Here is a 25,630-nt window from a genome sequence, read left to right on the forward strand (position 1 = left end):
GTATCTACCTATCTATCTATCTATCTATCTATATATCTATCTATATATGTATCTATCTATCTATCTATCTATCTATCTATCTATTTATCTAATAAATGGACAGTGAGCAACTAATATAATAATGTTAAAAAATAAAAGTATTAAATTGTGGAACTGTGTAAGACAATTCATAGCATACCATATAGTACTCATATCTTATACCCAAGAGAAACATATATATTTCATTAAAACTAGCTTATTCACATCTACCATGCTTTGATAGACTTTAAAGGTGTAAGGGGTACAACAGTTCAGCAAGTATCTGCCAGGAAAAAGGTTAATGTGAAGAACATTTAAAGACCTATGCTATCATGTACTGGCTCAAATTTGCATTTGTCTTTATTTTTAAATGTTAAATTCTTACCCCCAGCACCTTTAATTTGACCAACGCATTTACATGCAAACACAATAAACTTCCCTTACCTTCTCAGTGCTGGGGAGAGTTTGTGTCCGTGAGAAAGTGTCTCCTCCATTAATGCTGATGAGCTCTGCGTCTGCAGGCGGAAATGGCGACGGGAAAACCACTACGTCACTCTTCAGTGTGTCTGAGCTAAAACACACGTCGTACTGCTGAGTGGACTTAGAGTAAGACCAGCTCCCGTCAGGATGTGTAGTGACCACTGGAGCACTGCACCTGCTGAAGGCTCCATCTGAGCTGTAGCATTTAGCTGCTATTAAAGCAATAAGGCTCAGCAGAAAGATCACTGACACTGAGACAATAGCGATGAGCAGATACAGATTCAGATCAGAGAAACCCTCCTCCTTCATCGGCACTTGTCTTAGAGAAGGCTGCATGCTGTCCAAACTTTCAACCACCACAACATCCACACTCACTGTTGCTGAGAGGGAAGGTTCTCCATGGTCACACACTGTTAGAACAAGGGGGTGAGTTTTTAAGTCATTGTCACTCATTCGTCTTTTAGTCCTGATTTCTCCAGAGCTGCTTCCGATGCGGAACAGATTAGACCCCTTAGGTTCAGTGATGTGATAAGACAGCAGTGCATTATAACCAGAATCAGCATCCACAGCTCTGATTTTAGCCACAAAGTAACCTGCTTCAGCAGAGTAGGGGATGTTCTCAGTGTTTACTGATCCAGCTTCAGAGTAAGGAGGTAAAATAACAGGACTGTTGTCATTCTGATCCAGGATAAATATATTCACAGTCACATTACTACTAAGTGGAGGGGTTCCAGAATCTGTAGCCTGAACTCTAAACTGTATCTGTTTTGTTTCCTCATAATTGAAAGACTGCAAACTGTATAGTTCACCTGTAAGGGAGTTTATGTTTATTAAAGTGGACACTGGTGCACTAGAGCCATCTCCATCAATCAGAGAATAAGACACTTGAGCATTATCTCCCTCATCGATGTCTCGAGCTGTTAAAGTAGATAATAACCCCCCACTTGGACTATTTTCATGTACGTTTATGTGAATTACTGGTGCTGGGAACAGTGGTGCATTGTCATTTATATCTGAAACATGAACCTGTAACACAGTAGTACTAGAAAGAGATGGAACCCCCTCATCATTGGCGATAATTGTGATGTTATATTGGGACACACTTTCACGATCCAAAGGCTCATTAACAATGAGCGAATATGAGTTTTTATAAGATGACTGTAGTTTAAAGGGGCTCTGCCCTGTTACTCTACAATCAACTTTACCATTGGTGCCACCATCTTTATCTGAAACAGTAACCAATGCGAAACCAGTTCCAGGTTTAATGTCCTCACTTACTGAGCTCATGAGCAGAGCAACTGAAACCTCAGGAGCATTGTCATTTACATCAAGAACTTCAATCAACACTTTGCAATTAGCATGTCTTGGAGTGAGACTTTTGTCTTGAGCTCGTAGCCTCAGCTCAATTGCGGTATTTTCTTCATAATCAATATTACCTTTTACTGTAATATCCCCCGTTTCTGGATTTACAGAAAACAAGTTAACTACAGAGCTTCTCTCATGGCCTACCAGGTAATACAAAACTTCTCCATTTGCACCTTCATCAGAGTCAGTAGCAGATACAGTCAAAATGTTAGTCCCAATTGCTGCGTTCTCCTGGACTTTGACTTTATACAAAGGCTTGGTAAATACTGGATTATTGTCATTAATATCCAACACATTGACTATTATCTCCAAAGTCCCAGATCTAGGTGGCTTTCCACCATCCACAGCAGTTAAAGTGAGTTTAACCACTCCTTGTTTCTCTCTATCTAAAGCTTTCTGTAGAACCAGCTCTGCTGAAACACTGTCTCCATTGCTCTGAACATCTATTGAGAAGTATTCATTTGCACTTAGCTTGTAGCTCTTCACTGCATTCGCGCCCACGTCCATGTCGTGAGCCAAGGGCAGGGAGAACTTATCTCCAGGCAGAACGTTTTCAGTAATGTTTAGCACAAGAGTATGAAGTGAGAAAACAGGAGAGTTGTCATTAATGTCCAATACATTCAATTCAATACGGTACAGCGTCAGAGGGTTTTGTGCCATTGCCTCAATGTTGAGAGAGCATTTCTGCTTACTCTCGCACAGCTCCTCCCTGTCGAGCCTGTCGTTCACAAACAGCGCTCCCGTTTTCAGATTCACGTCGAAATAGCGCTTATTAGATCCAGACACGACCTGGAAAATGCGCGTTTGCAGCTCCTGGACATCAACGTTAAGATCCTTTGCTACATTCCCAACGACAGTCCCCTTCTTCACCTCCTCTGAGATGGAGTAGGAAATCTGAGCGCGAGACAAATTCCAACAACACAAAAGCACCAGCGCCCTGATCCAGAAACGTCCTCCACTGGCTGTAAAACCCATCGCTTCTCTGTGTCCAAGTTGTTTAGACGATTACGTACTATACGCGATATTAGGCTACAGCAACGGCTCAGGCGGTTATCAAACATTAAGCTACGTTCACGTTTGAGCCTGTCCCAGGCACCTCCCCCAAATTCAGTATTCAGAGAAAAAGGTTTGGAATACCGTCAATAAGTAAGGAATTTTAAATAATTCACGGTCAACAGCGACACCGTGTGCCTTAAGATGGTTTCGTACTCATACGTCTATCCCCCTGTTCCTTCATTACAAATGTTTGAAATTAATACATGTTCTTGGTTTTATATATATATATATATATATATATATATATATATATATATATATATAATTTATAGTGAATATATATTCTTTTCTTTTTATATTTCTTGCTTTTTTACATAGATTTATACAGTTTAACAAAAGTATTAAAATACTACTAATTCTACTACTACTACTACTAATAATAATAATACTAATAAAAATAATAATAATAATAATAATAATAATTATTATTATTATTATTATTATTATTATCATTATTATATTAGTAGTAGTAGTATTGTTAGTGTTATTATTACTATTATTGATCTTACAGTAGTATTAGCAGGAGGCCTAAAAGAAAAAATTAGATAACATATATACTTAACCACATCATTAGCCCTGACCTGTAACTTATTATGACTGTAACTTACTGTTACTGTAACTGTACTTATTCCCACCAATTGTTATGATTCAAAGGAACAAATTAAAATATTGTTATAAAGACTAATGTTAGTGCAGTACAACGCAAACAGCAGCCCCAACAAACCAAGAAATAGAGTGCCATTAAACGATAACATCTAGAAAATGTTTCATAGAGCTGAAGAGGTGATTAAGAATTGCAAGAATGCAATTCATAAATGAGGTACACCTAAAAATATCAATAATAACAACCTTACATAAACTGGGACCCTCACAGCATTTCAATATTAGAAGTGTCCAGATCTGTTAAATATGACAACGCAATCTGTCTACAAGTTTAAAAATTAATATAATAATCTACAGTTCACCATTTATCATATAATATATGCATTATGAGTAAATGGCAAAAAGGCAAGACATCACATACAAAAACCCAAACAGTCCTACTTACATCTCCAGGGAAGTGCTCAACAAAACCGTGAGCCTTAACATAAGTGTCCATCGTTCTAATGCGTAACCTACTAGACAAACTTCAGACCCAAGAAATGCCTTACCTTCTCAGTGCTGGGGAGAGTTTGTGTCCGTGTGAAAGTGTCTCCACCATTAATGCTGATTAGCTCTGCATCTACAGGTGGAAATGGTGATGGGAAAACCACTACGTCACTCTTCAGCGTGTCTGAGCTAAAACACACGTCGTACTGCTGAGTGGACTTAGAGTAAGACCAGCTCCCATCAGGGTGTGTAGTGACCACTGGAGCACTGCACCTGCTGAAGGCTCCATCTGAGCTGTAGCATTTAGCTGCTATTAAAGCGATGAGGCTCAGAAGAAAGATCACTGACACTGAGACAATAGCGATGAGCAGATACAGATTCAGATCAGAGAAACCCTCCTCCTTCATCGGTACTTGTCTTAGAGAAGGCTGCATGCTGTCCAAACTTTCAACCACCACAACATCCACACTCACTGTTGCTGAGAGGGAAGGTTCTCCATGGTCACACACTGTTAGAACAAGGGGGTGAGTTTTTAAGTCATTGTCACTCATTCGTCTTTTAGTCCTGATTTCTCCAGAGCTGCTTCCGATGCGGAACAGATTAGTCCCCTTAGGTTCAGTGATGTGATAAGACAGCAGTGCATTATAACCAGAATCAGCATCCACAGCTCTGATTTTAGCCACAAAGTAGCCCGCTTCAGCAGAGTAGGGTATGTTCTCAGTGTTTACTGAACCAGCTTCAGAGTAAGGAGGTAAAATAACAGGACTGTTGTCATTCTCATCCAGAATAAAGACATTCACAGTCACGTTGCTGCTGAGTGGAGGAGCTCCAGAGTCTGTGGCCTGAACTTGGAACTGAAATCTCTTCACGGTTTCATAGTTAAATGACTGCATTGCTATTATTTCACCATTTAAAGGATTAATGTGAAACATTGAAGATACGGAAATCTCAGCATTGATGTTGTCTAACAGGGAATATGAAAGCTCTGCATTTACTCCAAGATCTGGATCGTTGGCTGTCACCTTTGTCACATGACCTCCAACCTGACCATTTTCTTTTATATAAGCATCAACAATAGGTGTGGAAAACTGTGGTGCATTATCATTTACATCAGAGATTTGAACTGTGAGCACACTGCTGTTGGAAAGTGGTGGAATACCTTCATCAGTAGCTGAAATGGTGATGCTATATTCAGAAATGCTTTCTCTGTCTAAAGGCCCATCTACTACAAGGGAATAATGGTTGTTATATGAAGACTCCAACTTGAATGGAAATAAGCCTTGTATAGAACAATGGACAATACCATTTTTACCCCCATCTCTATCAGAAACTGTAATTAAAGCCACAGCAGTAGCAGGTTTGATGTCTTCTTTCACACTATCCATCAGGTGAGTAATTAATATCTCTGGTGCATTGTCATTTTCGTCTAGAATCTCCACTAAAACTTTGCATTGACTACTCTTGGGTGGGATGCCTTTGTCTCTTGCTTGAACTCTCAGCTCAATGGCAGGTGTTTCTTCAAAATCTATCTGGCCTTGAACTATAATATCTCCAGTTTCAGGACCGACTGTGAATAAACCATCGGTTTTGGCATTTGCATGTCCAAAAAATGAGTAAACAATTTCACTATTGATTCCCTTATCTGAATCAGTAGCAGTAAGAGATGTTATTTTAGTCCCAACTGCTGTATTTTCTTTTATTTTAACTTTATAGAGCGACTTATTGAAAACAGGCTTATTGTCATTGACATCAATTACATTCACTGTAATAAGCAACGTTCCTGTCTTATGAGGCTTTCCTCCATCAAATGCAGTCAGTATTAGATTAATGATTGACTGTTTCTCTCTGTCTAAAGCTTTCTGAAGAATGAGTTCTACAGAAACTGTCGGTTCACCAGTCTGTACATCAATGGAAAAGTATTCATTGCTACTCAGTCTGTAGTCTTTCAGCGAATTACTGCCAACATCGGCATCCTCAGCCACTGGAAGATGAAACCGGTCTCCTGGACTTGCATCTTCATAGATATTGATGCTCAAAGAGCTATCCGGAAATCGCGGAGCATTATCATTCACATCCACAACGTTTATTTCAATCCGATAAAGCCGATGTGGGTTCGTCGCGAGGGCCTCCACGTTAATAACGCACCTCGGACTTTGCTCACAAAACTCCTCGCGATCGATTCTCTCGTTCACAAACAGCGCACCTGTCTTCATGTTTACATCAAAATACTTCTTACTAGAAGCAGACACGATCTGAAACATACGCGACTCCAGCTCGTGGACGCTGATCTTGAGATCTTTAGCGATATTCCCAACGACTGTTCCCTTGTCCACCTCCTCCGAGACCGAATACACAATCTGACCGAGCGATGATTGCCATAAACAGACGCACAAAAGAATCCTCCAGGCGTCAAAATATCCAGAGATCTCCATGTCTAAAGAATGAGAGTGACGATCGTTGATGTCAAAATAGACACCTACTAAAATCCACCCAATCCACGACCTTCATACAGTATCTTCAGTAAAGCTTTCTCTGCATCCGAACCTCTCTCTCTTTCCGTCTGTACAAGACTATTGCAGAGAAATATTACAGGAGGAGCCTTTGATTCAAATAAGGTTACACTTTTCAAACTCACGGTCTACAGCGACATCGCGTGACAAACAGCAAGACTGCACTTGAAAACAACAAAAAAGATAAACGCAAAGCAGCTGCTTTTTGAAACATGCGCTTAACACATACGCTGTTAAGAGCAGCGTTGAATACACAAAGAAAGCGAATACCGGAATACTTTCAGTCTTAAAGCTCTTTCTTTCCTGTTCTGTATAAAAAAATGGGGAAAGTTCAACTGAAGAATCAAATTAAAGCTGGTGCTTGAAACGAGCTCTCATCTTCATATTTATTTAATATTAATAACAAGCTCATTCCACAGAAAGTTACAGAAAGTTTATTAAAACTCCAAAATGGTGTATTACAGAGAGAGTATAGTCATCCATTTAAAAACAAATCATTTATGAATTATTCAGAAGTTTCGGAATTTGCTAATGCTTAATTTGTGATGTCAATTAAATCAACCTTTAAATTCAAAACAGAAATTTCTTATTTTTTTCTGTTACTATTATTGTTATTATTAGTATTAGTATTAGTATTAGTAGTAGTAGTATTGTTGTTGTTACTAACATTAATATTAATGTTATTATTGTTGTTAAAATGATTTATTTAAATGTTGATAATAAAATGACATGAATTTCAACAATGTCAAAACTTCAAGTATATCTATAGGTAGGTATTTATTTAGATTATGTCGAATTAACTACAACTTTTAAAACGGCCTGTGAAATGTGCCACAAAGCATGATGTTGGTAGGCCTAAACGAAGGCTGTCTCTGGCCGTGGTGCTAAACAGAAACAAACGTTACAGAACCATACAAGAGCGCTAATATATTGTCTCAGTGGTTTCCAACTTTCACAACAATTCTGAAAAACAATGTAGCAAAATTCAGTCATCTTTCTCAATCGAAATTATCCAAATATAACTTGCTTTTGATCTCTTTCTGAATGGATGTAATTGCATGGTTATTTTTGTTGGTTTTCAAAAAATAAAATAAAACGTGGACTCATTGTAACACCGTTACGTATTAGTAATCAGAATCAAGCGCTGGGGAACCGTACCTCAAAGAACGCCAGTAAAATAGTAAAGGGTAAAGCAAGTTGAAAGTCAGCCCACCTCTGAAAACACCAGCCAGAAAAAAATGATGAAAAACGTAAAAATTTAATTTGTCAATTTGAACAGTCACGAATCTTAGCTACAAACTAAAGCATTATACTACGTGTTTTACTACGTATTATACTACGTGTTTCGCAAATTGCCGACTGCATCTACACAAATGTAAGACAGCTCGCAGAGTTCAAAGAGAGAAGCATACGTTTTGATCGCCATTATGAGAAAGGTGAGCAAAACATAATTTAAACGAGGCAAAGTCTTACCTTCTCAGTGCTGGGGAGAGTTTGTGTTCTTGTGAAAGTGTCTCCACCATTAATGCTGATTAGCTCTGCATCTACAGGCGGAAACGGCGACGGGAAAACCACTACGTCACTCTTCAGCGTGTCTGAGCTAAAACACACGTCGTACTGCTGAGTGGACTTAGAGTAAGACCAGCTCCCATCAGGGTGTGTAGTGACCACTGGAGCACTGCACCTGCTGAAGGCTCCATCTGAGCTGTAGCATTTAGCTGCTATTAAAGCGATGAGGCTCAGCAGAAAGATCACTGACACTGAGACAATAGCGATGAGCAGATACAGATTCAGATCAGAGAAACCCTCCTCCTTCATCGGCACTTGTCTTAGAGAAGGCTGCATGCTGTCCACACTCTCAACCACCACAACATCCACACTCACTGTTGCTGAGAGGGAAGGTTCTCCATGGTCACACACTGTTAGAACAAGGGGGTGAGTTTTTAAGTCATTGTCACTCATTCGTCGTTTAGTCCTGATTTCTCCAGAGCTGCTTCCGATGCGGAACAGATTAGTCCCCTTAGGTTCAGTGATGTGATAAGACAATAGGGCATTATAACCTGAATCAGCATCCACAGCTCTGATTTTAGCCACAAAGTATCCCGCTTCAGCAGAGTAGGGGACGTTCTCAGTGTTTACTGATCCAGCTTCAGAGTAAGGAGGTAAAATAACAGGACTGTTGTCATTCTCATCCAGGATAAAGACATTCACAGTCACGTTGCTGCTTAGAGGAGGAGCTCCAGAGTCTGTGGCCTGAACTTGGAACTGAAATCTCTTCATTGACTCATAGTTTAAGGACTGCATAGCTACTACTTCACCATTTAACGGATTAATGTGAAACATTGAAGACACTGGAATCTCAGCATTGATGTTGTCTAATAGGGAATACAACAGCTCAGAATTTACTCCAAGATCTGGATCGTTGGCCATCACCTTTGTCACATGACCTCCAATCTGACCATTTTCTTTTATGTAAGCATTAATAACAGGTGCGGAAAACTGTGGTGGATTATCATTTACATCAGAGATTTGAACTGTGAGCACACTGCTGCTGGAAAGTGGTGGAGTACCTTCATCAGTAGCTGAAATGGTGATGCTATATTCAGAAATGCTTTCTCTGTCTAAAGGCCCATCTACTACAAGGGAATAATGGTTGTTATATGAAGACTCCAACTTGAAAGGAAATGACCCTTTGATTGAGGAATGGACGATACCATTTTTGCCTCCATCTTTATCAGAAACTGTAATAAAAGCCACAGCCGTAGCAGGTTTGGTGTCTTCTTTTACACTATCCATTAATGGAGTAATTACAATTTCTGGGACATTGTCATTCTCGTCTAGAACCTCCACTAAAACTTTGCACTGAGTACTCTTAGGCGGGCTGCCTTTGTCTCTTGCTTGAACTCTCAACTCAATGGCAGGTGTTTCTTCATAATCTACCAGAACTTTGACCTCAATATCTCCAGTTTCAGGAACAATATTAAATAAATCATCTGTTTTGGCATTTCCACGTCCAATAAAAGAGTAAATAATCTCACTGTTAGTACCTTCATCCAAATCAGTAGCAGATACAGACATTATTTTACTGCCTACTGCAATGTTTTCTCTGATTTTCACTTTATAAAGAGACTGACTAAAAACAGGCTTGTTGTCATTTACATCCATTACATTAATGGTAATATGCAATGTTCCTGATTTTGGAGGTTTTCCTCCATCAAAAGCAGTCAGTACTAGATTAATGACTGGTTGTTTCTCTCTGTCTAAAGCTTTCTGAAGAACCAGCTCAGCAGATGAACTTTGTTGTCCTGTTTGTACATCAATAGAAAAGTATTCATTGCTACTCAGTCTGTAGTCTTTAAGCGAATTACTGCCAACATCGGCGTCGTCAGCCACTGGAAGATGAAACCGGTCGCCTGGACTTGCATCTTCTGTGATATTCATGGTCAGAGAACTGTCCAAAAAACGCGGAGCATTATCATTCACGTCCATAATATTAATTTCAATCCGATAAATCCGATAAGGATTCTGGGCGAGGGCCTCCACGTTCATAACGCACCTTTGATTGAGCTCACAAAACTCCTCGCGATCGATTCTTTCGTTCACAAACAGCGCACCTGTCTTCATATTTACATCGAAATACTTCTTATTAGAGCTGGACACGATCTGAAACATACGTGACTCCAGCTCGTGGACGCTGATCTTAAGATCTTTAGCGATATTCCCAACGACTGTTCCCTTGTCCACCTCCTCCGAGATCGAATACACAATCTGACCGAGCGATGATTGCCATAAACAGACGCACAAAAGGATCCACCAGGTGTCAAAATATCCAGAGATCTCCATGTCTAAATTATTAGAGTTACGATGGTTTATGGCAAAATAGACGCTTAATTAAATCCACCCAATCCAATACCTCCATACAGTATCTTCAGTACAGCTTTCTCTGCATCTCTCCCCTTTCCGTCTGTACAAGACCATATCGTATTGCAGAGAAATATTACAGGAGGAGCCTTAGATTCAAATAAGGTTTCACTCTTCAAACTCACGGTCTACAGCGACATCGCGTGACCAATCAGAAGCAAGACTGCACATAATAATAAAAAATATTATCAAATCAAAGCAGCTTCTGTTTGAAACATAAGCTTAACATATATTGACGTTAAGGGCAGCGTTTGAGTTCGAGGGGCCAAAGAATACCGTATTAGCTTTAATCTTAATGTTCAATGTTTGTTGTTCTATATAAAACAGGGGAAGTTTAACTGAAGCATCAAATTAAAGCTAGTGTTTAAATCGTGCTCTCTTCTTCATATTAATTTGATTTTACCTACAAACTCATCCAAGGGTTTAACAGGAATTTGCTTAAACCCCAGATATTTTGATATACAGAGTGTGTATAAAGTCATCCATCAAAAAATGATAAAATGTTTGACCATCAGGAACCTTTAAATTCTAAAGACATTTTGACAATGCCTTTATTATTATTATTATTATTGTTGTTGTTGTTGTTATTATTATTATTATTATCATTATTATTATTATTATTATTATTAATAATAATAATAATAATAATAATATTGCTGTTGTTGATGATGTTGTTTTTTTAAATGTATTCTGATATGACTATTGATATATGAATAAGTCCTTTACAATTTCAAAAATTCAAGTCAACCTTTAGGCCCGTATTTCTGATTTCGAACTAACTACAACCTTTAAAACGGTCTTTGGAATTTGCAACAAAAACATAATATTTGCTGGTCTATTTAGATGCAGTCGTTACAGGTGAAAAAAGAATGCGGTCTCTGGCCTTGGTGCTAAAGAGAGCAAATTTGTTGGCTCATGGTTTTCATACTTTTACTGCTATAAAAAAAACAAGTTGGCAAAATTAACACCATCCTCCATCCAAATGAAAACTTGTGATCTTCTGAATGGCTTTAATTGCATGGATATTTAATGAGGCTTTTTTAAACAACCCGTGGATTCTTTGTAACACTGTTACGTAAATATCGCGCATTAAGAAAAAAAGGATAATGCGCTGAGGAACCGTGCCATAAAGAACGCAAATTAGATTCTAAAGGCTAAGACAGGTTGAAGGTCAGCGCATCTCTGAAAACACCAGCCAGAAAAAAAATCTAATTGAACACTTGATTGGTCGATTTGAACAGTCTGCCCCCTTTACAACAATGAATATTTTAGCCACAAACCAAAGCACGGTTCCAGTAATATGTGTGTTGGGCAATTTCACGCCTGCATCTCCACAAATGTAAGACAGCTCGCGGAGTTCAGCCGCATACGTTAAGCTTGCCACCATCAGAAAAAGTATGCTAAACGTATTTCAAATGAGGACGCAGTCTTACCTTCTCAGTGCTGGGGAGAGTTTGTGTCCGTGTAAAAGTGTCCCCTCCATTAATGCTGATGAGCTCTGCATCTACAGGCGGAAATGGTGATGGGAAAACCACTACGTCACTCTTCAGCGTGTCTGAGCTAAAACACACGTCGTACTGCTGAGTGGACTTAGAGTAAGACCAGCTCCCATCAGGGTGTGTAGTGACCACTGGAGCACTGCAACTGCTGAAGGCTCCATCTGAGTTGTAGCATTTAGCTGCTATTAAAGCGATGAGACTCAGCAGAAAGATCACTGACACTGAGACAATAGCGATGAGCAGATACAGATTCAGATCAGAGAAACCCTCCTCCTTCATTGGTACTTGTCTTAGAGAAGGCTGCATGCTGTCCAAACTCTCAACCACCACAACATCCACACTCACTGTTGCTGAGAGGGAAGGTTCTCCATGGTCACACACTGTTAGAACAAGGGGGTGAGTTTTTAAGTCATTGTCACTCATTCGTCGTTTAGTCCTGATTTCTCCAGAGCTGCTTCCGATGCGGAACAGATTAGTCCCCTTAGGTTCAGTGATGTGATAAGACAACAGTGCATTATAACCAGAATCAGCATCCACAGCTCTGATTTTAGCCACAAAGTAACCTGCTTCAGCAGAGTAGGGGATGTTCTCAGTGTTTACTGATCCAGCTTCAGAGTAAGGAGGTAAAACAACAGGACTGTTGTCATTCTCATCCAGGATAAAGACATTCACAGTCACGTTGCTGCTTAGAGAAGGAGCTCCAGAGTCTGTGGCCTGAACTTGGAACTGAAATCTCTTCACTGACTCATAGTTTAAGGACTGCATAGCTACTACTTCACCATTTAACGGATTAATGTGAAACATTGAAGACACTGGAATCTCAGCATTGATGTGGTCTAATAGGGAATACGAAAGCTCAGAATTTACTCCAAGATCTGGATCGTTGGCCATCACCTTTGTCACATGACCTCCAATCTGACCATTCTCTTTTATGTAAGCATTAATAACAGGTGTGGAAAAAAGTGGTGCATTATCATTTACATCAGAGATTTGAACTGTGAGCACACTGCTGCTGGAAAGTGGTGGAGTACCTTCATCAGTAGCTGAAATGGTGATGCTATATTCAGAAATGCTTTCTCTGTCTAAAGGCCCATCTACTACAAGGGAATAATGGTTGTTATATGAAGACTCCAACTTGAAAGGAAATGACCCTTTGATTGAGGAATGGACGATACCATTTTTACCTCCATCTTTATCAGAAACTGTAATAAAAGCCACAGCAGTAGCAGGTTTGGTGTCTTCTTTTACACTATCCATTAATGGAGTAATTACAATTTCTGGGACATTGTCATTCTCGTCTAGAACCTCCACTAAAACTTTGCACTGAGTACTCTTAGGCGGGCTGCCTTTGTCTCTTGCTTGAACTCTCAACTCAATGGCAGGTGTTTCTTCATAATCTACCAGAGCTTTGACCTCAATATCTCCAGTTTCAGGAACAATATTAAATAAATCATCTGTTTTGGCATTTCCACGTCCAATAAAAGAGTAAATAATCTCACTGTTAGTACCTTCATCCAAATCAGTAGCAGATACAGACATTATTTTACTGCCTACTGCAATGTTTTCTCTAATTTTCACTTTATAAAGAGACTGACTAAAAACAGGCTTGTTGTCATTTACATCCATTACATTAATGGTAATACTCAATGTTCCTGATTTTGGAGGTTTTCCTCCATCAAAAGCAGTCAGTACTAGATTAATGACTGATTGTTTCTCTCTGTCTAAAGCTTTCTGAAGAACCAGCTCAGCAGATGAACTTTGTTGTCCTGTTTGTACATCAATAGAAAAGTATTCATTGCTACTCAGTCTGTAGTCTTTAAGCGAATTACTGCCAACATCGGCGTCCTCAGCCACTGGAAGATGAAATCGGTCTCCTTGACTTGCCTCCTCATACATATTCATGCTCAGAAAACTGTCCAGAAAACGCGGAGCATTATCATTCACGTCCACAATATTAATTTCAATCCGATAAATCCGATAAGGATTCTGCGCGAGGGCCTCCACGTTCATAACGCACCTTTGATTGAGCTCACAAAACTCCTCGCGATCGATCCTCTCGTTCACAAACAGCGCACCTGTCTTCATATTTACATCGAAATACTTCTTATTAGAGCTGGACACGATCTGAAACATACGTGACTCCAGCTCGTGGACGCTGATCTTGAGATCTTTAGCGATATTCCCAACGACTGTTCCCTTGTCCACCTCCTCCGAGATCGAATACACAATCTGACCGAGCGATGATTGCCATAAACAGACGCACAAAAGGATCCACCAGGCGTCAAAATATCCAGAGATCTCCATGTCTAAATTATTAGAGTTACGATGGTTTATGGCAAAATAGACGCTTAATTAAATCCACCCAATCCAATACCTCCATACAGTATCTTCAGTACAGCTTTCTCTGCATCTCTCCCCTTTCCGTCTGTACAAGACCATATCGTATTGCAGAGAAATATTACAGGAGGAGCCTTAGATTCAAATAAGGTTTTACTCTTCAAACTCACGGTCTACAGCGACATCGCGTGACCAATCAGAAGCAAGACTGCACATAATAATACAAAAAATGATCAAATCAAAGCAGCTTCTGTTTGAAACATAAGCTTAACATATATTGACGTTAAGTGCAGCGTTTGAGTTCAAGGGGCCAAGGAATACCGTATTAGCTTCAATCTAATAATAATAATAATAATAATAATATTGCTGTTGTTGATGATGTTGTTTTTTTAAATGTATTCTGATATGACTATTGATATATGAACGAGTCCTTGACAATTCCAAAAATTCAAGTCAACCTTTAGGCACGTATTTCTGATTTCGAACTAACTACAACCTTTAAAACGGTCTTTGGAATTTGCAACAAAAACATGATATTTGCAGGTCTATTTAGATGCAGTCGTTACAGGTGAAAAAAGAATGCGGTCTCTGGCCTTGGTGCTATACAGAACGGAAAAAAAAGAGAGCAAATTTGTTGGCTCATGGTTTTCATACTTTTACTGCTATAAAAAAAAAAAAAAAATTGGCAAAATTAATTCACCATCCTCCATCCAAATAAAAACTTCTTGTGATCTCCTTCTAAATGGCTTTAATTGCATGGATATTTAATGAGGCATTTTTTTACAACCCGTGGATAAATATCGCGCATTAAGAAAAAAAGGATAATGCGCTGAGGAACCGTGCCACAAAGAACGCAAATTAGATTCTAAAGGCTAAGAAAGGTTGAAGGTCAGCGCATCTCTGAAAACACCAGCCAGAAAAAATATCAAATTGAACACTTAATTGGTCGATTTGAACAGTCTGCCCCCTTTACAACAATGAATATTTTAGCCACAAACCAAAGCACGGTTCCAGTAATATGTGTGTTGGGCAATTTCACGCCTGCATCTCCACAAATGTAAGACAGCTCGCGGAGTTCAGAGAGAGCCGCATACGTTAAGCTTGCCACCATCAGAAAAGTATGCTAAACTTATTTTAAATGAGGACGCAGTCTTACCTTCTCAGTGCTGGGGAGAGTTTGTGTCCGTGTAAAAGTGTCCCCTCCATTAATGCTGATGAGCTCTGCATCTACAGGCGGAAATGGTGATGGGAAAACCACTACGTCACTCTTCAGCGTGTCTGAGCTAAAACACACGTCATACTGCTGAGTGGACTTAGAGTAAGACCAACTCCCATCAGGGTGTGTAGTGACCACTGGAGCACTGCACCTGCTGAAGGCTCCATCTGAGCTGTAGCATTTAGCTGCTATTAAAGCGATGAGGCTCAGCAGAAAGATCACTGACACTGAGACAATAGCGATGAGCAGATACAGATTCAGATCAGAGAAACCCTCCTCCTTCATCGGCACTTGTCTTAGAGGAGGCTGCATGCTGTCCAAACTTTCAACCACCACAACATCCACACTCACTGTTGCTGAGAGGGAAGGTTCTCCATGGTCACACACTGTTAGAACAAGGGGGTGAGTTTTTAAGTCATTGTCGCTCATTCGTCTTTTAGTCCTGATTTCTCCAGAGCTGCTTCCGATGCGGAACAGATTAGTCCCCTTAGGTTCAGTGATGTGATAAGACAGCAGGGCATTATAACCAGAATCAGCATCCACAGCTCTGATTTTAGCCACAAAGTAACCTGCTTCAGCAGAGTAGGGGATGTTCTCAGTGTTTACTGATCCAGCTTCAGAGTAAGGAGGTAAAACAACAGGACTGTTGTCATTCTCATCCAGAATAAAGACATTCACAGTCATGTTGCTGCTTAGAGAAGGAGCTCCAGAGTCTGTGGCCTGAACTTGGAACTGAAATCTCTTCACGGTTTCATAGTTAAACGACTGCATTGCTATTATTTCACCATTTAAAGGATTAATGTGAAACACTGATGATACTGAAATCTCAGCATTGATGTTGTCTAATAGGGAATATGAAAGCTCAGAATTTACTCCAAGATCTGGATCGTTGGCCATCACCTTTGTCACATGACCTCCAATCTGACCATTCTCTTTTATATAAGCATCAACAATAGGTGTGGAAAACTGTGGTGGATTATCATTTACATCAGAGATTTGGACTTTAAGCACACTGCTGCTGGAAAGTGGTGGAGCACCTTCATCAGTAGCTGAAATGGTGATGCTATATTCAGTAATACTTTCTCTGTCTAAAGGCCCATCTACTACAAGGGAATAATGGTTGTTATATGAAGACTCCAGTTTGAAAGGAAATGAGCCTTTGATAGAACAATGGACAATACCATTTTTACCACCATCCTTATCAGAAACTGTAATTAAAGCCACAGCAGTAGCAGGTTTGATGTCTTCTTTCACACTATCCATCAGTGGAGTAATTACAATCTTTGGTGTATTGTCATTCTCGTCTAGAACCTCCACTAAAACTTTGCACTGAGTACTTTTGGGTGGGATGCCTTTGTCTCTTGCTTGAACTCTCAGCTCAATGGCAGGAGTTTCTTCATGATCTATCTGGCCTTGGACTATAATATCTCCAGTTTGAGGAATGACAGTAAATAAACCATCTGTTTTGGCATTTCCACGTCCAAAAAATGAGTAAACAATTTCACTGTTGATTCCCTCATCTAAATCAGTAGCAGTAAGAGATGTTATTTTAGTCCCAACTGCTGTATTTTCTTTGATTTTAACTTTATAGAGCGACTTATTGAAAACAGGCTTATTGTCATTGACATCAATTACATTTACTGTAATATGTAACGTCCCAGTCTTCTGAGGTTTTCCTCCATCAAAAGCAGTCAGTACTAGATTAATGATAGACTGTTTCTCTCTGTCTAAAGCTTTCTGAAGAATTAGCTCTACTGAAACAGTCGGTTCACCTGTCTGTACATCAATAGAAAAGTATTCATTGCTACTCAGTCTGTAGTCTTTCAGCGAATTACTGCCAACATCAGCATCCTCAGCCACTGGAAGATGAAATCGGTCTCCTGGACTAGCATCTTCAGTGATATTCATGCTCAGTGAGCTATCCCGAAATCGCGGAGCATTATCATTCACGTCCACAACATTAATTTCAATCCGATAAAGCCGATGAGGGTTCGTCGCGAGGGCCTCCACGTTCACAAAACACCTCTGATTGTGCTCACAAAACTCCTCGCGATCGATTCTCTCGTTCACAAACAGCGCACCTGTCTTCACATTTACATCGAAATACTTCTTATTAGAGCTGGACACGATCTGAAACATACGCGACTCCAGCTCGTGGACGCTGATCTTGAGATCTTTAGCGATATTTCCAACGACTGTTCCCTTGTCCACCTCCTCCGAGACCGAATACACAATCTGACCGAGCGATGATTGCCATAAACAGACGCACAAAAGAATCCTCCAGGCGTCAAAATATCCAGAGATCTCCATGTCTAAAGAATGAGAGTGACGATCGTTGATGTCAAAATAGACACCTACTAAAATCCACACAATCCACGACCTTCATACAGTATCTTCCGTAAAGCTTTCTCTGCCTCTAAACCTCTCTCTCCTTCCGTCTGCACAAGACCATTTCCCATTGCAGAGAAATATTACAGGAGGAGCCTTTGATTCAAATAAGGTTACACTTTTCAAACTCACGGTCTACAGCGACATCGCGTGACCAATCAGAAGCAAGACTGCACTTAAAAACATCAAAAAAGATAAACGCAAAGCAGCTGCTGTTTGAAACATGCGCTTAAAATATATTGATGTCAAGAGCAGCGTCTGAAACAGCGGACAACGAATATCTGTTTAGTTTAAGTCTTAAAGCTCTTCCTCTACTGTTCTGTGTAAAAATTGGGGAAGTTTAACTGAAGAATCAAATTTAAGCTGGTGTTTATAACGTGCTCTCATCTTCCTATTAATTTAATTTTACAAACAAGCTCATCCCATTGATGTAACAAAAAAGTTTATTAAAACGCCCAAAATGTTGTACTAAAGAGAGTGTGTAGTCATCAGCTTAAGAAACGAATAATTGACGAATTATTCAGAAGTTTCCGAACCTGCTAATACTCAAATGGTGATGTCAATTAAATCAACCTTTAAATTAAAAACAGAAATTTCGTATATATGTTCCTGTTACTATTATTATTATTATTATTATTATTATTATTATTACTACTACTACTACTACTACTACCTTTAATATTAATGTTATTATTGTTGTTAAACATGATTTAACATGCATATTGATATTTAAGTGATTATTTTCACAATACAAATACTACATGTCAATCTATAAGTACGTATTTCTGTTTAGTTTGAAATATCTACAACTTTTTAAAACAGCCTTTGGAATTTGCCACAAAACATGATGTTGGTAGGCCTAACTCGATGCACTTCTTACAGGCGGAAACAAAGGCGGTCTCTGGCCGTAGTGCCGAACGTTACAGAACCATTCAAGAGCGCTAATATATTGTCTCAGTGGTTTCCAACTTTTACAACAATAATGAAAAACAATGTGGCAAAATTCAGTCAACTGTCTCAATCGAAATAATCCAAACATAACTTTCTTGTAATCTCATTTAAAATGGTTGTAATTGTATGATTATTTCTGGTGGCTTTAAAAAAATAACAACCCGTGGACTCTTTATGACACTGTTATGTTAAAACCACGAATTAAAAAAAAAGAATAAATCGCTGGGGAAACATGCGTCAAAAAACGCCAGATAGGTTAAGGCAAGCTGAAAGTCAGCACATCTCTGAAAACACCAGCCAAAAAAAGTAAAAACTTAATTTGTCAATTTGAACAGTCTGTCCGCTTTACAACATTGAATATCTTAGCTACAAACTCAAGCAAGGTGCAGGTATTATGCTACATGTTTCGCAAATTGCAGACTGCATCTGCACAAATGTAAGACAGCTTGCAGGGTTCGAAGAAAGAAACATACATTTTGATCACTATTTTGAAAAAAGGTAGATAAGATTATTTTAAACGAGGCTTAACACTTCAAAATGTTAAACTGTAAATAAATATTAAATGGAACATTGATACGACATACCAGTGCAAGACAAGATGTTTGATTAATTTATTCCCTTACCTTCTCAGTGCTGGGGAGAGTTTGTGTCCTTGTGAAAGTGTCTCCACCATTAATGCTGATGAGCTCTGCATCTACAGGCGGAAACGGTGATGGGAAAACCACTACGTCACTCTTCAGCGTGTCTGAGCTAAAACACACGTCGTACTGCTGAGTGGACTTAGAGTAAGACCAACTCCCATCAGGGTGTGTAGTGACCACTGGAGCACTGCAACTGCTGAAGGCTCCATCTGAGCTGTAGCATTTAGCTGCTATTAAAGCGATGAGGCTCAGCAGAAAGATCACTGACACTGAGACAATAGCGATGAGCAGATACAGATTCAGATCAGAGAAACCCTCCTCCTTCATCGGCACTTGTCTTAGAGAAGGCTGCATGCTGTCCAAACTTTCAACCACCACAACATCCACACTCACTGTTGCTGAGAGGGAAGGTTCTCCATGGTCACACACTGTTAGAACAAGGGGGTGAGTTTTTAAGTCATTGTCACTCATTCGTCTTTTAGTCCTGATTTCCCCAGAGCTGCTTCCGATGCGGAACAGATTAGTCCCCTTAGGTTCAGTGATGTGATAAGACAGCAGTGCATTATAACCAGAATCAGCATCTACACCTCTGATTTTAGCCACAAAGTATCCTGCTTCAGCAGAGTAGGGGATGTTCTCAGTGTTTACTGATCCAGCTTCAGAGTAAGGAGGTAAAATAACAGGACTGTTGTCATTCTCATCCAGAATAAAGACATTCATGGTCACGTTACTGCTGAGAGGAGGAGCTCCAGAGTCTGTGGCCTGAACTTGGAACTGAAATCTCTTCACAGTTTCATAGTTAAACGACTGCATAGCTACTACTTCACCATTTAACGGATTAATGTGAAACACTGAAGATACTGAAGTCTCAGCATTGATGTTGTCTAATAGGGAATATGAAAGCTCCGCATTTACTCCAAGATCTGGATCACTTGCCATAACCTTTGTCACATGACCTCCAATCTGACCATTCTCTTTTATATAAGCAACAACAACAGGTGTGGAAAACTGTGGTGCATTATCATTTACATCAGAGATTTGAACTGTGAGCACACTGCTGCTGGAAAATGGTGGGGTACCTTCATCGATGGCTGAAATGGTGATGCTATATTCAGAAATGCTTTCTCTGTCTAAAGGTCCATCTACTACAAGGGAATAATGGTTGTTATATGAAGACTCCAGTTTGAAAGGTAATGAACCATTGATAGAACAATGGACAATACCATTTTTACCACCATCCTTATCAGAAACTGTAATTAAAGCCACAGCAGTAGCAGGTTTGGTGTCTTCTTTCACACTATCCATGAGTGGAGCCGTTACAATCTCTGGGGCATTGTCATTCTCATCTAGAACCTCCACTAAAACTTTGCATTGACTACTCTTGGGTGGGCTGCCTTTGTCTCTTGCTTGAACTCTTAGCTCAATGGCAGGTGTTTCCTCATAATCTACTAGACCTTGGATTATAATATCTCCAGTATCTGGAATGATAATAAATAAATCATCTGTTTTGGCATTTCCACGTCCAATAAAAGAGTAAATAATTTCACTGTTAGTACCTTCATCCAAATCAGTAGCAGATAGAGACATTATTTTACTGCCTACTGCAATGTTTTCTCTAATTTTCACTTTATAAAGAGACTGACTAAAAACAGGCTTGTTGTCATTTACATCCATTACATTAATGGTAATACTTAATGTCCCTGATTTTGGAGGTTTTCCTCCATCAAAAGCAGTCAGTACTAGATTAATGACTGATTGTTTCTCTCTGTCTAAAGCTTTCTGAAGAACCAGCTCAGCAGATGAACTTTGTTGTCCTGTTTGTACATCAATAGAAAAGTATTCATTGCTACTCAGTCTGTAGTCTTTAAGCGAATTACTGCCAACATCGGCGTCCTCAGCCACTGGAAGATGAAACCGGTCGCCTGGACTTGCATCTTCAGTAATATTCATGGTCAGAGAACTGTCCAAAAAACGCGGAGCATTATCGTTAACATCCACAACGTTTATTTCAATTGGGTAAAGCCGATGAGGGTTCTGCGCGAGGGCCTCCACGTTCACAACACATCTCTGATTGTGCTCACAAAACTCCTCGCGATCGATCCTCTCGTTCACAAACAGCGCACCTGTCTTCATATTTACATCGAAATACTTCTTATTAGACACGGACACGATCTGAAACATACGTGACTCCAGCTCGTGGACGCTGATCTTGAGATCTTTAGCAATATTCCCAACGACTGTTCCCTTGTCCACCTCCTCCGAGACCGAATACACAATTTGGCCGAGCGATGATTGCCATAAACAGACGCACAAAAGGATCCACCAGGCGTCAAAATATCCAGAGATCTCCATGTCTAAATGATTAGAGTTAAGATGGTTTATGGCAAAATAGATTCTAAATCAAAAGCATCCAATCCAAGACTCTCATGCAGTATCTTCCGTAACGCTTTCTCTGCTTTCTCGGAACCTTTCTCTCCTTCCGTCTGCACAAGACAATTTCTTATTGCAGAGAAATATTACAGGAGGAGCCTTAGATTCAAATAAGCTTACAGTCTTCAAACTCACGGTCTACAGCGACATCGCGTGACGATTCAGTAGTAATACTGCACTTTAAAAAACAACAAAAATAATCGAAGGCTGTTGTTTGAGATATAACCTTTACCCATACTTACGTTAAGTGCAGCATGTGATATTGAGGAGCCACAAGGTACAGTGTAAGTTTAAATGTCAAAGTTCTAGGTTTCTGTTCTTTGTAAAAAAAAAGAAAAGAAAAAACCTAATTAATGTATATAATGTATATAATAATTAATGTATAAAAATGTAATCTTTTATACATTATTGTTGTTAATTTTATTTGCTTTGGTTTACAAGCTCACTCAAGGATGTTACAGAAATGTGGTCAGAACCCAAATATAATATTTACAGAGCTTGTATGCTGTCAGCAAAAGACGTTTTCTTACCAGTTAATTTTCTACTGTCAATCAGTTCCATCAATTTTCGACAATTTTCCATTTGGTCAATTATTATTATTATTATTATTATTATTATTATTATTATTATTACCATTACTATTATTATTATTAGTAGTAGTAGTAGTAGTAGTAGTAGCAGTTGTATTCTTATTATTAATATTAATAATATTAATGATTGTGTCTTTTAACATTATTTTTAAAAATAATGTGATTTTTGTTTAACCACAAAAACAAGTCAACCAAGACAGGCATTTGTAAGTACTAACTAACTGTGTGGATTTGCTGCTAAAACATGACGTGGTTATGTTCATCATTGTGCGCTGAATAAGGTGAGGAACACATGCGGTCTCTGGCCGTGGTGCTAAACAGGGACAAGCGTTACAACTCCGTGAATGAGCGCTGAGATATTAGCTCAGTAGATTTTTAACACTGAAAACATCTTTAGAAAACAGTCAAAGTAACTGTAACTGTTATATACACAATACAAACTGGGGGAAAAAGGCTGCTTGATTAACCGCTGGAGAATCGTGCCTTCAAGACTGCCAAATTTTCAGTGAAAGAAAAACGTAAACACAAAGCTGAGTTTTAAATTAAACTAGCAATAGTGTGCAAAGCTAATTTAAAATCAGATCATATTCTTACCTTCTCAGTGCTGGGGAGAGTTTGTGTCCGTGTGAAAGTGTCTCCACCATTAATACTGATTAGCTCTGCATCTACAGGCGGAAACGGCGACGGGAAAACCACCATGTCACTCTTCAGCGTGTCTGAACTAAAACACACGTCGTACTGCTGAGTGGACTTAGAGTAAGACCAGCTCCCATCAGGGTGTGTAGTGACCACTGGAGCGCTGCAGCTGCTGAAGGTTCCATCTGAGCTGTAGCATTTAGCTGCTATTAAAGCGATGAGGCTCAGCAGAAAGATCACTGACACTGAGACAATAGCAATGAGCAGATACAGATTCAGATCAGAGAAACCCTCCTCCTTCATCGGTACTTGTCTTAGAGAAGGCTGCATGCTGTCCAAACTTTCAACCACCACAACATCCACACTCACTGTTGCTGAGAGGGAAGGTTCTCCATGGTCACACACTGTTAGAACAAGGGGGTGAGTTTTTAAGTCATTGTCACTCATTCGTCTTTTAGTCCTGATTTCTCCAGAGCTGCTTCCGATGCGGAACAGATTAGTCCCCTTAGGTTCAGTGATGTGATAAGACAGGAGTGCATTATAACCAGAATCAGCATCTACAGCTCTGATTTTAGCCACAAAGTAGCCCGCTTCAGCAGAGTAGGGGATGTTCTCAGTGTTTACTGATCCAGCTTCAGAGTAAGGAGGTAAAATAACAGGACTGTTGTCATTCTCATCCAGGATAAAGACATTCACGGTCACATTGCTGTTGAGTGGAGGGGTTCCAGAGTCTGTAGCCTGAACTTTAAACTGAAGCTGTTTAGTTTCCTCGTAATTGAAAGACTGCAAGCTGTACAGGTCACCTGTCAGGGAGTTTATGTTCATTAAAGTGGACACTGGGGGTCTACTGCTGTCTCCATCAATTAAAGAATAATGAACATGAGCGTTTTCACCGATATCAGAGTCGTGTGCTGTCAAGGACGCCAGCATCCCTCCAGCTGGACTGTTTTCTTTAACGTTGATGTTTATAACTGGTGCTGGAAAAATAGGGGGGTTGTCATTCACGTCAGAAACATGAACGGCTATAATTCCAGTGCTGGAAAGAGAAGGAGAACCTTCATCACTGGCGATTACTGTAATATTGTAGTGGGACATCTGCTCTCTATCCAGTGGTTCATTTACCACAAGGGAATAAGAGTTTTTATAGGATGACTGTAGTTTGAATGGACTCGCTCCTACTATCTTACAGTCTACTTTTCCATTTTTACCATCGTCTTTATCTGAAACTGTAATCAAAGCCACATCAGCTCCAGGTTTGATGTTCTCGTTGACCGAACTCATTAGCAGAGTAACTGAAATCTCTGGAGCATTATCATTTACATCCTCGATTTCGATTAACACTTTACAGTTAGTATGTCTTGGAGATATGCTTCTGTCCTGAGCTTGTATTCTAAGCTCAATAGCTGGATTTTCTTCATAATCAATACTGCCCTTAACGGTGATATCTCCATTTACGTCATTTATAGAAAATAAACGAGAGGCTGAGTTTCCTTCTTGATCTACAAGTGAATAAACTATTTCTCCATTTACACCCTCATCTGAATCGGTGGCAGTCACAGTTACGATTTTCGTCCCAATAGACACGTTCTCCTTGATCTTCACTTTATATAGAGGTTTGCTAAACACTGGATTATTATCGTTTATATCCAACACATTAACTATTATATCCATTGTCCCAGATCTGGCAGGTTTCCCCCCATCAACAGCCGTGAGTGTGAGTTTAATTACCGACTGTTTCTCTCGATCTAGAGGCTTTTGCAGAACTAACTCTGCAGAAACACTCTGCTCTCCGTAGCTTTGAACATCCAGAGAGAAATGCTCGTTAGGACTGAGCGTGTAGCTTTTCACAGAGTTCATACCGACGTCCAAGTCACGTGCTGCTGGCAGAGAAAAACGATCTCCGGGTACAACGTTTTCGGTAATGTTTTTTACTAACTTCTGAAGTGGAAAAACCGGAGAGTTATCGTTAATGTCTGCTACATTCACCTCAACGCGAAAGAGCTTGGCGGGATTCTGTGCCATTACCTCGATGTTGAGAGAGCATTTCTGCTTACTCTCGCACAGCTCCTCCCTGTCGAGCCTGTCGTTCACAAACAGCGCTCCCGTTTTCAGATTCACGTCGAAATAGCGCTTATTAGATCCAGACACGACCTGAAACAAACGCGATTGCAGCTCCTGAACGTCGACGTTGAGATCCTTCGCTACATTCCCAACGATAGTGCCCTTCTTCACCTCCTCTGAGATGGAGTAGGAAATCTGAGCGCGAGACAAATCCCAACAACACAAAAGCAGCAGCGCATTGGACCAGAAACGTCCTCCACTGGTTGCAAAACCCATCGTTTCTGTGAGTTTCTTCATATCACAGATTAAATATGTATTTAGGATGCCCTTGCCACGTTCGAGGCCTCTTTTGTAGACTACAGCGCTCTATGGTGTGTTCTGAGTTTTGCTCTACGCACCACCCCTGTCTGATTATGCAGTAGAGAAGGTGGGGAGTTCTGAC

General features: G+C 39.8%; 4 protein-coding genes across 8 annotated transcripts in view; all 4 read right to left on the reverse strand.

Annotated features, from left to right (window-relative positions):
* The window catches only part of LOC140537174 (protocadherin alpha-C2-like), a 101,021-nt gene that overhangs the window by 40,176 nt on the left and 35,215 nt on the right, over nt 1–25,630 (reverse strand). The window contains exons 1-2 of one of the 5 annotated variants that reach the window (XM_072659490.1): nt 13,956–14,366; nt 11,873–13,850 (exon numbers count right to left, since the gene is read on the reverse strand). The exons of 2 other annotated variants lie outside the window; for them this stretch is intronic. In XM_072659490.1, the coding sequence (XP_072515591.1) occupies nt 11,873–13,850; nt 13,956–14,242 (2,265 nt within the window). In that variant the 5' untranslated portion in view covers nt 14,243–14,366. Of the gene's footprint in view, nt 1–11,872; nt 14,367–19,453; nt 21,940–25,630 lie in introns of those variants that run through there. 2 more of the 5 variants (XM_072659487.1, XM_072659486.1) reach the window with 2 other exon arrangements.
* LOC140537192 (protocadherin alpha-3-like) lies at nt 7,971–10,423 on the reverse strand. Its single transcript, XM_072659518.1, has one exon. It carries the CDS (start codon nt 10,359–10,361, stop codon nt 7,971–7,973), a length of 2,391 nt encoding a protein of 796 aa, XP_072515619.1. The 5' UTR covers nt 10,362–10,423.
* On the reverse strand, nt 14,328–17,850 carry LOC140537193 (protocadherin alpha-2-like). Its single transcript, XM_072659519.1, has 2 exons — nt 15,432–17,850; nt 14,328–14,363 (listed from the first exon to the last, which is right to left on the reverse strand). The coding sequence occupies exons 1-2, from the start codon at nt 17,799–17,801 to the stop codon at nt 14,328–14,330; spliced, it is 2,406 nt and encodes an 801-aa protein (XP_072515620.1). The 5' UTR covers nt 17,802–17,850.
* LOC140536805 (protocadherin alpha-2-like) lies at nt 23,074–25,588 on the reverse strand. The gene has a single exon (XM_072658827.1). It carries the CDS (start codon nt 25,483–25,485, stop codon nt 23,074–23,076), a length of 2,412 nt encoding a protein of 803 aa, XP_072514928.1. The 5' UTR covers nt 25,486–25,588.

The sequence above is a fragment of the Salminus brasiliensis genome, chromosome 16 (assembly GCF_030463535.1).
Source record: "Salminus brasiliensis chromosome 16, fSalBra1.hap2, whole genome shotgun sequence".
NCBI lineage: Eukaryota > Metazoa > Chordata > Actinopteri > Characiformes > Bryconidae > Salminus > Salminus brasiliensis.

Excerpts from the sequence above, each read along its gene's own strand:
- LOC140537192 (XM_072659518.1), bottom strand. The coding sequence starts at position 10,361 with ATGGAGATCTCTGGATATTTTGACACCTGGTGGATCCTTTTGTGCGTC.
- LOC140537193 (XM_072659519.1), bottom strand. The coding sequence starts at position 17,801 with ATGGAGATCTCTGGATATTTTGACGCCTGGAGGATTCTTTTGTGCGTC. Across the intron at positions 14,364-15,431 it reads CTCTCCCCAGCACTGAGAAG|ACGGAAAGGGGAGAGATGCA; the intron begins GTAAGACTGCGT and ends GGTCTTGTACAG.
- LOC140536805 (XM_072658827.1), bottom strand. The coding sequence starts at position 25,485 with ATGAAGAAACTCACAGAAACGATGGGTTTTGCAACCAGTGGAGGACGT.